The 15,715-nt window shown below is 45.0% G+C and overlaps 1 protein-coding gene and 1 non-coding gene across 4 annotated transcripts in view; both read right to left on the bottom strand.

Moving 5' to 3' along the window:
• The window catches only part of ATG16L1 (autophagy related 16 like 1), a 43,333-nt gene that overhangs the window by 13,606 nt on the left and 14,012 nt on the right, over positions 1-15,715 (bottom strand). Inside the window, exons 6-13 of one of the 3 annotated variants that reach the window (XM_055586492.1) lie at positions 15,180-15,245; positions 12,496-12,582; positions 11,791-11,847; positions 11,515-11,562; positions 10,782-10,884; positions 8,073-8,178; positions 2,116-2,186; positions 1,400-1,471 (exon numbers count right to left, since the gene is read on the bottom strand). In XM_055586492.1, the coding sequence (XP_055442467.1) occupies positions 1,400-1,471; positions 2,116-2,186; positions 8,073-8,178; positions 10,782-10,884; positions 11,515-11,562; positions 11,791-11,847; positions 12,496-12,582; positions 15,180-15,245 (610 nt within the window). The remainder of the gene's footprint in view (positions 1-1,399; positions 1,472-2,115; positions 2,187-8,072; positions 8,179-10,781; positions 10,885-11,514; positions 11,563-11,790; positions 11,848-12,495; positions 12,583-15,179; positions 15,246-15,715) is intronic. The other 2 variants (XM_055586493.1, XM_055586495.1) reach the window with 2 other exon arrangements.
• LOC129656702 (small Cajal body-specific RNA 6) lies at positions 9,555-9,826 on the bottom strand. Its single transcript, XR_008716492.1, has one exon. It is a non-coding gene; the product is annotated as a small Cajal body-specific RNA 6 (non-coding RNA).

Raw genomic sequence — 15,715 nt, 5'->3', positions numbered from 1 at the left:
GCTATGCCATGCTTTAGTTGCTCGGTCACGTCCGACTCTTTACGACCCCGTGGACTATAGCCCACCAAGCTCTGCCCACGGGGATTCTCCAGGCAGGAATACCAGAGTGGGTTGCCGTGCCCTCCTCCAGGGGATCTTCCTAGCTAGCACCTAACACTGGCTCTTTTCCATACAGTTCCTTGAAGGAAATGGAAACACCGGGGTGACTGAGCAGTGGATTTCTAGCCATTCTTCTGGCTCCGTCCCTGCACCAGCCTCAGGCCATTGGAAACACCCCACAGACCACTGTTTCACAGCTCCCCACCTCCCTGTAGGCTATCTCTAGAAAGTTCATCTTCACATCATATGCTTTGCTTTTCATGTGAGTTGATGCACAGGTCTGTGTCAAGTTTTTTTGGAGGGATAAAATGCTTATCAGTGTCAAGCAAATCCTCCACCTCATCTTTCAGTAGCCTTTATTTAATAAGCTCACGCGAAGGTTGCTTCAAGCTTAAGGAGAAAAACCTGTCTTTAAATTAATGTATGTCTTCTAACTAGAACAACGGAGAAGGCAATGGCACCCCACTCCAGTACTCTTGCCTGGAAAATCCCATGGACGGAGGAGCCTGGTAGGCTGCAGTCCATGGGGTCGCTAGGAGTCAGACATGACTGAGCGACTTCACTTTCACTTTTCACTTTCATGCATTGGAGAAGGAAATGGCAACCCACTCCAGTGTTCTTGCCTGGAGAATCCCAGGGACAGGGGAGCCTGGTGGGCTGCCGTCTCTGGGGTCGCACAGAGTCGGACAGGACCGAAGCGACTTAGCAGCAACTAGAACAAAAGGGATATAACCATTAAATTTCTGTCTTTGTCTTAGAATCCAAGAGACTTCTTGGCGAGTGTGGGTTCAGACTGCAGATTTCTTCAACATCTGAACCCACAGTTCTTGATTTCCTGTACATCTGTCCTCCTGGCTTCATGTGAGGTGTTTTATCTCTATCATAACTGCACCCACAAAAACTTTTCCATAGCCTACTTTCCAGCTCTACTTTGTGAGGTGATTAAGTCTTGGGGTCCTTAAGAAACACAGCTTACATGCTGGTGCTAAAATAGCTGAAGTTAAGCTAAAACTGACACCTACCTAAAAACCTTAGTTCTTATGAACAGGAGTATCCAAAGTCTTTCATGGAAATGTGATGGCTTCCTATCACGAATATTTCAGAGCTGAATATTGGACAAAGAACGTGAAGTGGAAACATCAATTTCCCTAACGAGGAAAGGGCAAGGGGAATCAAGTCTGATGGTCAAGACAACACACAATTCTCCTAACGCATCACCCTGCCACTTCCTACATTTTGTGACTGATACGCACCCACAGGAAGCCTGGAGGCTGTAGTTTCTTTCTTAACTGGGTCTTACCCGTAACCGGTAGTCATCCACGGTCCAGATGCGGCTTGCAAAATCATTTGAAGCTGCTAAGAGGTAAGATCCCTACAGGAAAGAAGGGGAGAAGGAAAAACAGAGAACTTTAGTTCACATGATACAAATTTCCTCATACCAAACTCAAGAATGTTTAGATGACTAAAACTACATACCTGATCCGAATACCGTTATAACCAGAATTCTGTTAACTAATCAATCCCCGTTAACTTCAGGCCTCTTTCCTGAGCCTGCTCAACCTCGCCTGACAGCTGTAGACACTACACCTCCAGCTCAAAATGGAACTCATCCCCCTGTGCTCACTTCCACCCCACTTCGGTAAGATCAAGTACTCATTCTCTACACCCGCCCAAGTCCACAAGCCCAGAGGCGCCGACTCCCCAGCCTCACCGCCCCACTGTCCCCCAGCTGTAGACCCTCTCCTTTCCACCTGCACCGACTCGGCCCAAACCAGAGCCTTATCGAGTCTGGAGAGATGCTGACCAACCAGGTTACCAAGACCTGTCTCCCCTACCCATCTTCAACCTACTCATGATCAGCACTGAATTTTTAACCTATTGGCATCCTTCTCTAACATTACGATAGAAAACAGCAGAGAAACCAGGTAGGTTATTTTTAAATTTCAAGAACCAGATGTCAAAAATGGTTTCTAAGCACCTCTCAACTCACCATTTCCATGGGTATTAGGTACTTACAGCACTATCAAATTCAATGCTTGTAATCCCTGCATTACTGCCGGACAGGGAGCCCTTGAACTCACATTTGTCTGCATAAAAACAAAGATGCCAACGTACCAATTAAAACGAGGCACTTGAAACACAAGGAAAGCTAATTACATGGTCAAAAGCAACTTCCCCGCATCTTTACAGAATCCAGTAGCAGGACAAACAGCACAATGAAACCGGAATGTTCGGCTGACCAGTCCCCAAAGCAACGAACGCACAAGAGGGTGCGGAGCCCAGCATTTTCCGGTTGGCTCTTACACTGCTCTTTTTAAGAAATTTAGTGTCATCAATTCCCTTTATAAAAGTGCAGGGATTTAAAAACAGGTCAACTGACGTAGAGTTTATTTAGCTATTTAATTTACATAAACACACCTCTGTCAATTTAACTATCACTTTCATGGAAGCTGACCATTAAAATTTCAGAACCCAAGTACGAAAAACAGTTTTACTTGTAGTTATATAAACTGGCTAGTCATTAGATTTCCAGTAAAACTAGTTTGGAGTTTCTGGAATGTATCTGTCCACTCTACCTATGTGAAGCTAAGGTTCCGGTGAGCCAATCGCCTGCCAGTGCTCTCCTGAAGCCCACCTCACCCCCAGGCCCAGCCACTCATCTCTGGACTCGGCTTTCAGACTCTGGCCACCCTGAGGGCAACTTTACAGATCAAAGGGTAAATCTCAATGATGCTGTGATTAAATTCCTTCTTTAAAGGGTATCTTAAGGATAACCTAGATAGAGAAGCTAGGGAAATAGTTAGGGAACCATTCAAATCAAATTCATAAGACAGGAGCACAGAATAGTATACATTTCAATGGACAGCCTTTTCTTTCAGGACTTCTGAATGCTAATAAAAATGACATAAATGTGGATTTGGAGCTGTCAAATACATTTATGGCCAGCACTATTAAGCTGGTGAGTAAATCCCTGAATTAATTTGCAAAATATAGCACATTTAATGCCTTTTCCTGGATCCTAGCTTTCATTAGATTTTCACGAGTCTAAAAGAGGTCAACACCTACTAATTAAAGACTTTATTTAGATTAGATCTTTACAGACAAAAATACTCCTGCAAATTCTAAAAAATATTTCTGTGGCTCATGCCTAAAACATTGCTCTGTCTGGCAGGTGACAAAGAGCCAAAACCTCAGGAATGATCACTAAGTGCCAGTCTACACAAGAGACGGGAGTCGAAAGACCAAAGGTCGTCTTATTTCATGAAAGGCCTTTTGGACTCGGTCTCTTCCAAGATTCAGTAAATATTAGCAAAGAGGGAGAAAATTATACACCAAGTAAGCCATCTGTGGAAGAAAGGTCCTATAATTAGTTAGAACATGACTGATATTTGTTCCTGAAAACTATAAAAAAAAATGCTGCCAGATGCTCTATGTTATTTCTGTAGATTTAGTAGAAACTCTCATTTTACTAACACAGTTTATGCTCCGGCACAAATTATGTCAGTATTAATTCTGATTAGTGTTCACTTCCTCTTTGACAGCAAAAAGGTAGTACTTCTACTAGTGCCTGGTATCTCTAATTTTCTTATAGGTATTTTTACTGACCAAGGAGTAAAATAAAAGTATTTCTAGAGCTCTTTGTATTTATTTGCAAGGTATAATTGAAATAGACTATCTGTGGAGATACTTTTTTTTAATCACTAAATCTCTGTTCTTATCATTTAATTGTTAAGTTTCAGCAATTCACCCAAGCTCAGGTCCTAGTTCACCACTCTGTCCACGTAAATCACCCACACAAATCAAGAAGTGTCTGAGTTTCCATCTCTCAAACAGGGGTGATGCCCAGCTGCCTAACACCACAGGGCTATGGCGCGGCTCAGAGGAAACGAAGCAGACACAGGCGGGACAGTGCTGCCTCTGCTGGACCGCGAGCACATGTGTGCCCCACTACGGAAGCCTGGCAACATGCTCCCTACAGAGCCCTGCAGCCTGTTCTCTGACCGTGTCTTGTTAAAAGTACATGTATATTGAACTGAGTATCAAAATGTGGAGAGTGGGCTATGCCTCAGTTCAGACATCTGCGAGAGGGTTCACTAACTCCCCTCTCCTGTTTCAATGCCATCCCATTTGAGTACTATGAGGTCATTCCTAAAATAAAACGTAATCAAAGACATTCAGTTTTGATCTTAGAAGAATGAGTCTCCCAGGTAGGAAGGTGTCCAATATGCTACTGCAGAAGAGTAGAGGGCAATTACCGATAGCTCCAAAAAGAATGAAGTGGCTGGGCCAAAGTGGAAATGACACTCAGTTCTGGATGGGTCTGGTGGTGAAAGTAAAGTCCGACGTTCTAAAGAACATTATTGCATAGGAACCTGGAATGTCACATCAATGAATCAAGGTGAATTGGAAGTGGTCAAGCAGGGGATGGCAGAGTGAACATCAACATTCTTATGAATCAGTGAACTAAAATGGATGGGAATGGGTGAATTTAATTCAGATGACCATTATATCTACTACTGTGGGCAAGAATCTGTTAGAAGAAATGCAATAGCCCGATAGTCAACAAGAGTCCGAAATGCAGTACTTAGGTGCAATCTCAAAAACGACAGAATGAACTCAGTTCATTTCCAAGGCAAACCATTCAGTATCACAGTAATCCAAGTCTATCTCCCAACTGTAATGCCAAAGAACCTGAAGTTGAACGGTTCAACAAAGACCTCCAAGACCTTCTAGAACTAACACCAAAAAGAGATGTTCTTTTCATCATAGGGGACTAGGATGCAAAGAAGGAAGTCAAGAGGATACCTGGAGTAACAGGCAAGATGACACTGGAGTATAAAATGAAGCAGGACAAAAGCTAACAGAGCTTTGCCAAGAGAACACACTGGTCATAGCAAACACCCTCTTCCAACAACACAAGAGAAGACTCTACACGTGGACATCACCAGATGGTCAATACTGAAATCAGAATGATTATATTCTTTGCAGCCAAAGATAGAGAATCTCTATACAGTCAGCAAAAACAAGACCGGGAGCTGACTGTGGCTCAGATCATGAACTCCTCATTGCAAAACTCAGGCTTATACTGAAGAAAGTAGGGAAAACCACTAGGTTGTTCAGATATGACCTAAATCAAATTCCTTATGAATTTACAGTGGAGGTGATGAACAGATTCAAAGGATTAGATCTGCTAGACAGAGTGCCTGAAGAACTATGGACGGAGGTTTGTAACACTCTGCAGGAGGCAGTGACCAAAATCATCTCAAAAAGAAATGCAAGAAGGCACAGTGATTGTCTGAGGAGGCCTTACAAATAGCTGAGAAAAGAGAAGCAAAAGGCAAGGGAGAAAAGCAAAGATATATCCAAATGAATCCAAAGTTCCAGAGAATAGCAAGGAGACATAAGGCCTTCTTAAGTAAACATTGCAAAGAAATAAAGGAAAACCACAGAATGAGAAAAAGAGATCTTTTCAAGAAAACTAGAGACATAAAGAGAACATTTTGTGCGAGGATGGGCACAATAAAGGACAGAAACAGTAACGACCTAACAGAAGCAGAAGAGATTAAGAAGAGGTGGCAAGAATACAAAAAAGGTCTTAATGACCAAACCCATGATGGTGCGGTCACTTACCTAGAGCCAGACAGCCTGGACTGTGAAGTCAAGTGGGCCTTAGGAAGCATCACTACAAACAAAGCTAGCGGAGGTGATGGAATTCCAACTGAGCTATTTCAAATCCTAAAAGATGATGCTACTAAAGTGCTGCACTCAATGTGTCAGGAAATGTGGAAAATTCAGCAGTGGCCGCAGGATTGGAAAAGGTCAGTTTTCATTCCAATCCCAAAGGACAATGCCAAAGACTGTTCAAACTACCAGACATTTGCATTCATCTCACATGTTAACAAGGTAATGCTCAAAATCCTTCAAACTAGGTTTTAGCCGTATGTGAACCGAGAATTTCCAGATGTACAAGCTGGATTTAGAAAAGGCAGAGGAACCAGAGATCAAATTGACAACATTCACTGGATCCTAGAGAAAGCAAAGGAATTCCAGAAAACATCTACTTCTGCTTCATTGACTATGTGAAAGCCTTTGTGTGGATCACAAAAAACTGGAAAATTCTAAAGAGAGGGGAATACCAGACCACTAAAGACCTCTAAAGAGATGGGAATACTTATGTGCCTCCTGAGAAATCTTTATGCAGGCCAAGAAGCAATAGTTAGAACCAGACATGGAACAACTGACTGGTTCAAAACTGGGAAAGGAGTAATACAAGGCTGTATATTGTCACTTTGCTTATTTAACTTCTATGCAGAGTAAGTACATCATGCAAAATGCTGGGCTGGATGAATCACAAGCTGAAATCAAGATTGCCAGGACAAATATAAACAACCGCAGATATGCAGATGATACCACTCTAATGGCAGAAGGTGAAGAGGAACAAGAGCCTCTTGATGAGGGTGAAAGAAGAGAGTGAAAACCTGGCTTAAAAATCAACATTCAGAAAACTAAGATCATGGCATCCAGTCCCATCACTTCATGGCAAACAGAAGGGGGGAAAAGTGGAAACAGTGACAGATTTTATTTTCTTGGGTTCCAAAATCACTGTGGATGGCGACTGCAGTCATGAAATTAAAAGACACTTGCTACTTGGAAGGAAAACTATGACAAACCTAGACAGCACATTAAAAAGCAGAGACATCACTTTGCTGACAAAGGTCTGTCTGCTCTAAACTATGGTTTTTCCAGTAGTCATGTATGGATGTGAGAGCTGGATGAGAAAGAAGGCTGAATACTGAAGAATTGATGCTTTTGAATTATGGTGCTGGAAAAGACTCCTGAGAGTCCCTGGGACAGCAAGGAGACCAAACCAGTCCATCCTAAAGGAAATTTACCCTGAATATTCACTGGGAGGACTGATGCTGAAGCTTTAATACTTTGGCCACTTGATGCAAAGAGCCTGCTCATTTGGAAAAGTCCCTGATGAAGGCTGGAGAAGGAAATGGCAATCCACTCCAGTTTTCGTGCCTGGAGAATCCCATTGACAGAGGAGCCTGGCAGACTACAGTCCATGGGGTCGCACGAGCTGGACATGACTTAGCGACTAAACCACCACCAATGATGGAGGCAAAAGGAGAAAGGGCGGCAGAGGATGAGATGGTTGGATGGCATCACCAACTCCAGCAAACGTGAATTTGAGCAAAATCTGGGAGACAGTGAAGGACAGAGGGGCCTGGTGTGCTGCAATCCATGGGGTCGCAATGAGTCGGACATGACTTAGCCACTGAACAACAACAACAGCAAGATGATACACCCTTCTTTTAAATTAATTAATGGTTGTGCTGGGTCTCCGTTGCAGTGCTCAGGCTTTCTCTAGTTGTCGAGCGCGGGCTCGAGGGTGAGCAGGCTTCAGTGGCTGCAGCGCACAGGCTTTGCTGCTCCTCGGCCTGTGGGATCTTCCTGGACCAAGGATCGAACCTATGTCCCCTGCACTGGCCAGATCTTTAACCACTGGACAACCAGGGAAGTCCCATACTCGTCTCTTTAGTCTCAAGCTTAGATACAATGTCATTTTTTTTCCTAGGTGATGGCCATTGGCATTATTAAATACACAACTTGATATGTAATTTTATTACTAATTTTTATGTGCAACTTTACTAGTCCATGACTAAGACTTTTTTATTTCAAATCTAAAACCTGCCCTTCTTAGAAGATGCTCTCATTGGTATACACTTGAGAAAACACAAACGCTAAAGTATCTGGAATTTAGAGCATTCTCTGGTCACTACTTGGAAACCCAGAACAAACACAGACTTGACTGTGTCAGCTGTAAAGGGTAACTGAGAGCAACAATGCTTTGGTCAGATGATTCCTGACACAAAATACTGCACGTTTCAAGAAGATGAACAGTTCAGACTGCCAACCAGACAACCCCAACATGCTTCTTTCTGTTTCTCACTCTGGCGGGACCTCACCTCCAAACACTTCCCAGAGCTTCACCCTCCGATCCATGCCTCCTGTGGCCAGGAGCCGGGAACCTGGGCTGAACTGCACAGCGTTGACCTCCCCATCATGCGCGTCCTGCAAAACAACAAACGCCCAGTTTCAAACTGGGTTAACTGTCACTCCCAAGAACGGGGCTAATACAGATGGGGACGCTTAACCACACGTTAAACACTGCTCATTAAAGTCACACTCTTGGGTTCCTAGCCCAGAGTCTCCAAAGATTCTATTATCATTAAACTCTTACAGTTCTTTTTCCATTTATTTAAATACTGTGCAAACTTCTTAAAAAGCATTCAAATCCTATAGAGACTAACTGCCTAAAGTTTGTCTTTGAGTTAATTTTATTTCTTCTAAGAATAAAGTAATGTTAATCTATACTATGATCTTCACAGCTTAAAAGTAAGTCTGTGATTAACTGCCTCTCTTCTGGTCCAGACTGCATTAATAACACACATGAAAATGTGTATCAAATTAGTGAAAACAATGCTTTTCTTTTTAAAAAAGCCTTTCCTTTTGGTTGTCCCAGTGAGAGCACGCCCTAACAGGGAGCGTCCTGACAAGAGCAGGCGCCGGTCCTGCCACAGGCAGCGTCAGAGGGGCTCCGGAGCTCACGCTGGGGACAACAGGGCACCAATGAGCACAGTCGGCAGCAGGGGCCTCTGCCAAGTTTCGTAACTTCCTGAAGCCTTAGTTTGCTCATCTATACAATAAAGACTTCTGCAGCTCCTGTAAGCTCAGACCGCATCTGACCACGACCAGGCCTTCAATAAAAGTAACAGGTGTTATTTTGGGAGAACTTAATAATTTTCATAGAGAAATGTCTTGAGACTGGCATCCACACTGGACACGTCTAGAAAGATGGCATCTGTGTTCAAGCTAAGAAGGGAAACCAGACAGGAAGCTCCCCAGCCTAGAACGGGGTGAGAGAATGGTGGACACCACTATCATCTCCTCTCTGAAAAGACTATGGATTTCAAAGTATCCACGAGTAAAACCACGATGAGATTGGCTGTAAATTGCTCCAGCCAAAGTCTGTGTATGTGTGTGGTCATAAGATTGGCTAATGTGACTAACTGAAGCTGTCCAACAGCAGTTTTTAACCCCTATCTCTGCTTATATTTGAAAATTTTCATAATAACAAGGCCGGGGGAGGGGAAGGCTTCAACACATAGATTATAAATATTAAATCACGAAACAGGTCAATCACTTGCCTAAAAAGGTCACTTTAGGAACACAAAATCTCATCTTCGCCTTTGCTTGGGACTGAAAAAGGTACCTCAACTGCTGAGAGAGTGACTCGTAAAGCTGACTGGAATATAAACAGCACTTATGATTGCTCTGCATTCTCACCATCCTCTCGAGTCCCAGTGCTGAAAAGCCATCTGACAGGCAGTCCAACTTTCCACCTCCACATGACTCCGTTCTCTTTCCAGTGCTCCCTTTCACTGGGAGGTCTCAGATTGAAAACTTGAGATCATGCACCATCACACCCGCGGCTGCCGCTCATCAAGCCCGTGTAGCTGGTTTTGTTGGATACTGGTGTTGTGCACTGCCGACTCTTCAGAAACACACAGTGACAGAATCCCGTGTTGTCAGCTGCGCCATTACCCCATACACATGGCTTAAATGTGATGGGAGGGAAAAATGGGCTGCTGGGAGCTGAGGGCAGGGCAGGGACTGTGATCTCACGTGCAATCAGACCTTTTACCAATCATCACTGACCTCCGAGGGGCCTGGCCCCTTAAGAGAAGCACAGGAGCACTGGGAAGGGGCTGTAATAGTTCCCCATCTACCTCCTCCTCCACAGCAGGACTCTCTTTACAATGACCAAGGTGGCCACTCAGTCAGCCAGTTCACTGGACAGAAGTAACTATTAAAAGTTCCCCTTTGTGCCTGAAACTGAAAGCCCCCGCCATGTAAACTCCATCCCATTTTAACAGCAAGTCTTTCTCTCCCCAAAAGCTGGCTCTCCCTGTGCAATCCAAGCATTAGCCCAACTAACTGGGCTCTGCTGTCCCCACTGACCCCCCGACCCCCTCTGCTAGCCCTGAGTCAGGGACTGTTTCCCTGGGTAGGTCTCATGCCTGCTCAATCACACCAGCCGGGACCTGGATCAGCCTTGAGTTCTAGGACCCAGCTTCCGACACCAGCGTCTGCTGTGGCATCACAGCAGCTTCGCCCAGGCCTGTGTCCTGCTTCCAACCAGGTGCTCCTGAGGGTCAGAAGTCATATGGACGTGCGCATAAGTAAGCCAAGAGCTGCCCAACCGACCTTCCAGAACAGATCGCTGACTAAAAACTCTGCACTGGAGCCAACCGGTGACAAGAAATGACAGTTATTCTCTCAAGTTTCACTATCCCAAGTTAGTGCTCCCCTGTCCCATCCCTCCCATCCTTTCTCTCAGCCAGTCCCATATATCACAGAGAGTGGCTGGAAATCAATTCTGGTCTCTGAAGATGAGAAAAATTACTGCATTTTACTTATTTTAACAAAGCAATCTTGCTTTGCTTATCAAAATATTATCAATCGCTTCTATCAGAGAGCCAACGGGTGTAAAAGTTCCATGTAAATGAAATAGGAACAGAAAGCTTAGCTGCAGCAGGAGAAAGGATCCTTCAATGGTCAGGCTGTTTCCGCGAGAATCTGGATGAGGCTTGGGGATAATAAACCACACTTACAAAGACAGACACTGCAGTCGTCGGCACTCGCACTTCTTTACCAGCACCGGGATGAGGATCCACGTTATCCTGGGGAACTGGAAAGGAAGAGACAGAGCGCCTCCTAAGAAGTAACATAAAGGACAATATTAGGACTGTGTGGGCTCACTGTCCGCCCACCTCTCAGCAGGGACTCAAAGACGCCTTTTATCAGTAGCTTCTTTTCCCTTCAAGACCCTCCAAACCACAGAACGAGCCCCCCGAGTCGGAAGCCCCCTGACACCGTGACAACTGGAAAGACAGCACTTACCTTCGCTCTCCTCCTCGCTAACTCACGGACTCCAAAACACAACACTGAAAAGCAAGCCTGAACAACCGCTGCCCCCATCAAATAAACCGCTAGACACATCCTCAGCTTAAAGTGACCACGAGCTCCGAGGGGGCTCGTGGGTATTTTCACAAAACTATTTCAACATGATTCCTATGCCTGGTTACCATCATCCTCGGGGTACGCTTGTGGTCAGGGTGGAGCTGAACACATGCCAAAAGGAAGAGCGGCCAGAGCTTGAGTTAACTGTACAAAGAGCTCAACCTATCTGCCCCGCTCAGAGGGCGGACGGGGTGCCTAGGCGCATGCAAAGCATCCTGGTTATTGGCACACGGACGCGTGATGGCTGGGCAGTGAAGCGGTGATGAACGTGGTTATCAGCAACCCACACTCGCATGCTGGGCTAGGACAGGATAATGTTTTCACCTGGCAGCATCAGAAGAGTGATGTCCCAAAAGGGGAGACTCGGACAGACTAAAGGGTAAGGCCAGAGGTCAGCACGCAGCGGGATTAAGAGAGAGGAAGTTGAGGGAAAAAAGGAAGAAGCTAAATGAAAAGCTGAAATTAAGGCATCTGCATATACTCTGCACTGAGATTCTGGTGCACGTTTAAAAAACACTAACAAATCATATACATGTACTTAGGTATATTTATACACACATATATATACACACAAGGAAAGGTGAAGGTTTTCTAACCTACCCAAAGATATTAGTGATAGAATCCAGAAGGCCTCCAGCAGGCTGCGAGAGTCGCTTACTAAAGAGGAGGGGAGGATAGGTTTAAACCTTAGAAACATTCTGCCCAAACAATCAATCAAAAACAGTCCACGAAAGTTCGTTCCTGGGGGTATGTTTCCCACCGAGTGCCCGAACTCCAGCAGAGAAAACCCTCCAGGGACTGAACCACCAGAAAACAGAGGGAAGATAAAAGGGAACACTCAGCCTTGAAATCTCAAAAAGAGTAAGATTCCCTAGCCTTAAATTAACTTCCCCAGAAATGATGCTTTGGACAATAAACTAACTGACCTAACAACTTCTAGTATGGTTAAGGACAAACCCCATCCTTTTGGTCCTGCTTTGGCAAATTAAAAAAAAAATCCTGGAGCCCTGATAAGAATTAAACAGTGTGCTCTAAACAATCACCCAGCCTAACAAGGTCCCTCTTTCAGGAAGTCGCTACCACTTCTTTCTGCTTCTCTTCACGGCTGGAGGCACCACTGAGGGATGGCTCCCTCCTAGTTAAGGAGGGGCAACTGGAGAAAGATGGGGACGCTCTGGAGCCCATACCCTCCATGGTCGAGTGAGAGGGGCTGCACGCTCAGCCAGGGGCCCCGCACTGCTCTCTGGTCCTGCCCACGGCGGCTGCCAGGGTGCCCCCCATTCCTGGCACAACCTGTCTACTTACGTGGCCGCTCTGCTGATGGCTCGCACGGGAGAGGTCTCCTCAGGGTGCTCAGAGGTTTCATCCACGAGGACTTCAATATCATCATCCCTGGAAAGAAGGGCGAGAGGCCGAGTCTTTGCTTCTGCTGAACAGAAGCTCTGTGATGGGCCTGCTCTGCTAAGGCCAACAGGCAACACCACTTCCTAATCACACACGGCCCAGGAGTCTTGGCTGGGACAGAGCCGGTTTCAGCTTCTCTGAAGAAAAAGAACTTCCATCAGAGCAACATGAAAAGAAACAATCTAAGTCGGATCCAGAACTCCAGCTGAAAATAACCTGAGAAGGGAGCTTTGGATCTCTTCAGGTCTAAAGACAGCTCCCCCCCCAAAAAAAAAAGACAGCTCCCATTTGAAAAGCACTGAAATAATGGCTTATTAAGTCCCTAACCACATAACCAGGAGCAAGGAAGATTTTCCTTTTCAGAAGTCTCCTGCACGCCAACCACCGGACTGTGGCACTCAGCAAGAAACAGTTCCCAGGAGGCGGGCTCAGCAACACATGGAGGACAGCGAGGGGCAGCTGCGGTGCGCAGGAGAACGCCAGGATGAGGGGAGCGTCCAGGGCAGTAAGCACATGGACTGCTGAAGGGCAGGGAGACCAACAGGCGCGTAAACAACCCGGCGCTAAGTACCACTTAAGAACGGAAGACAGGAAAGCGGAGTCTAAATGCAGTTCATCTTTGACTCTGGCTGTTTGATGCTTATGTTTAAGTACTTGGTGTTTCTGACATTTGGTGAGTTCATCACATTACATGCAAAATAAGTCACAAAAATGTGCTCCTGGGGTCTCCCCTGGTGGGCCAGTGGCTAAAACTCTGTGCTCCCAACATAGGGGGCCTGGGTTCAATCCCTGGTCAGGGAACTTGATCTCACGTGCCGCAATTAAGAGTTTACATGCCTCAACTAAAGATCCCATAGGCCACAACAAAGGACAAAGATCTTGCATGCCGCAACCTGACATGGCCAAATAAATACTAAAAAAAAAAGAATGTGATCCTCTGCTGTTTATCCCACCAGATGCAAAGCCCCTCTGGAATTCCCCTTCCTCCCCATTTTCCTGGTTGGAGAAAAGGCAAGTAATTAGTTTGGTCTTAACGACCTCCTACCAAGTTGCAATCTTCATGGAGAAGTAAACTGATAAAAACTAATAACCCGAGACTTTATTACCAAATGTTTGGATTCACAGGAACTTGGAAGAGATTCTCCCATGATTAATTATCTGGATTATGTAAATATAATCTATACTTCAGTACCTGTTACCAAGCAAGTCAAACCAAGTTCAAGTAAATTTATTTTCCTTGGCTACTGATTCCAGGATCCCGTGTAACTGACCCCCATCTTGGCCAGGGCTGAGAGGAGAACAAAGGCGGGCCTGAAGACAGAGAACAGGCTGGGCTTTCTTCTCCTCTCACTGGTGGTTTGGGAGAGTCATCTGTGTTCACACAAGGGTAACAACAGAACAGCAGAGACAGCAAGAGTGATAAACATGAGCTGAGCCCAAGTAAATGGTTTAAGACAGAACTGAATAGTTGCAGGTACTTGAAACTGCGCAAAGACCGAGAACCATGAGAAAACACCAGCATCTGGTAACTTATCAACACCCTTCAAAGATGGAAGAAGCCCTACAATTAGGGAAGCATGGGAGAGTAAGAGCAGGACTTTACAGACACCCTGAGGTCTCCAGCCTGCCCCACCACTTGCTCTGTGTCTAGGGCAGGACATGTGACCTTTCTACACCTATTCACCTGTTCACACTGGCCAATAGCAGGCAAGACAAACAATGCTTTCATCAGCTGTTACTTTAAAGGAGAACCAAATCTCACTTCTAGATCAACTATTTATCTACTTTGCAGCTCTGGGCAAAAATACCTGACATTCACTTTCCCCATGTGGGAAAGCAGAAGATAGACACACACGCTACATCTAAAAGCAAAGGCTTGGTGTGAGATCTGCTGTAAGTCAAGACCTTTGGCCGATGACCCCTAGATGAAATGAAACCACTCCCCTCCCTTTATAAGGAAGCAACCAACATTTTAAAAGGATCATAACCATAATACTGTATTTCACAATCTATTTCAATGGCGGGAGAGGTGGGTGGGTGGGGGTGGTGGGCAGGGTGGGAAACAAATCCTGAACCAGAGCAAAAGGAATTTAGTCACCAAAATACCCACCACTCTCAAAACAAAGCCTAACATCTCAGGGAAGACCCTCCACCTGACTCCAGATTAGGAAAAACTCTATCTTGATTCAATTCCTTGTGTTCCAGGAGATCCCAGTTTTTACTCAGGCTTCAAAGGTTGCCCAAACTGCACATGAAGTCACAAACCAAGCAGAGAGCAGGAGACACAACCGGAGCCCAGCATCACACTGCAACGGCTCCAACTAGAGGTAGAAAGTGGGTCAGGATGTCAACAGGAAGACATTGAGGCTGTCGCTGGTTAAGGGTGAAGGAAGTCAGAACTCACCCTTCCTGGAAGCCAACAACTTCCTGGAAAGTAATGAGTGTTTTTTATTTTCTCTAAGTCTTTTACTTTTCTTTCTACAATCTATAAAATGGTTTCACAGAAACAAAACATTATAAAGCTACTTCAGAAGAGCAAACCAAATGACTAAGAGCACAGTTTTAATATGCACTTCTCTACTCACTGCTCAACTGGCAGAGGCTCCTTCGCTGCTTCTGCGAGCTCCTTCTGCAGCCGGGCTTGCCGCCTCCTATAAAAAAAAAAAAAAAAAAAAAAAGCCCACTATTTATGTCTACTTAAAGCAAACAAGGGGTTTGGCTCTCAAAAGACTCCTAGCTCTAATAATATATTTTAAGTGCATATTTTAAATACACTGAATATTCAAGTAACTACTACCCTGGGCAAACATACCCAGAGGCCCAAACCCACACTTGTAGCATCAGAAAGGACCCCATTATAATGGATTTCAAAGCCCTAGGAGGGATTATGTTATTAGAGAAAACAATGAACCAGCAGAGAAGCCTGTCCATCGGGACCCAGGGCCTCTCAGGACAGAAGCGTGCACCAGGTTCATCCAGGGTTAGTCATGACGGAGACTTAGTTTTCTGCAGTAAACAGTCTCACACTAACATATCAAGAGCATGGATAAATAAAAATGTAGGTATTCCTGGCATGGTTTTATTATTTTACAGGTTTTAACTCATTTAACACTTATAACAA

The sequence above is a fragment of the Bubalus kerabau genome, chromosome 6 (assembly GCF_029407905.1).
Source record: "Bubalus kerabau isolate K-KA32 ecotype Philippines breed swamp buffalo chromosome 6, PCC_UOA_SB_1v2, whole genome shotgun sequence".
Lineage (NCBI taxonomy): Eukaryota > Metazoa > Chordata > Mammalia > Artiodactyla > Bovidae > Bubalus > Bubalus kerabau.
Note: the sequence above shows the minus strand (reverse complement) of the source record. Positions and strands in the feature narration are given on the sequence as shown.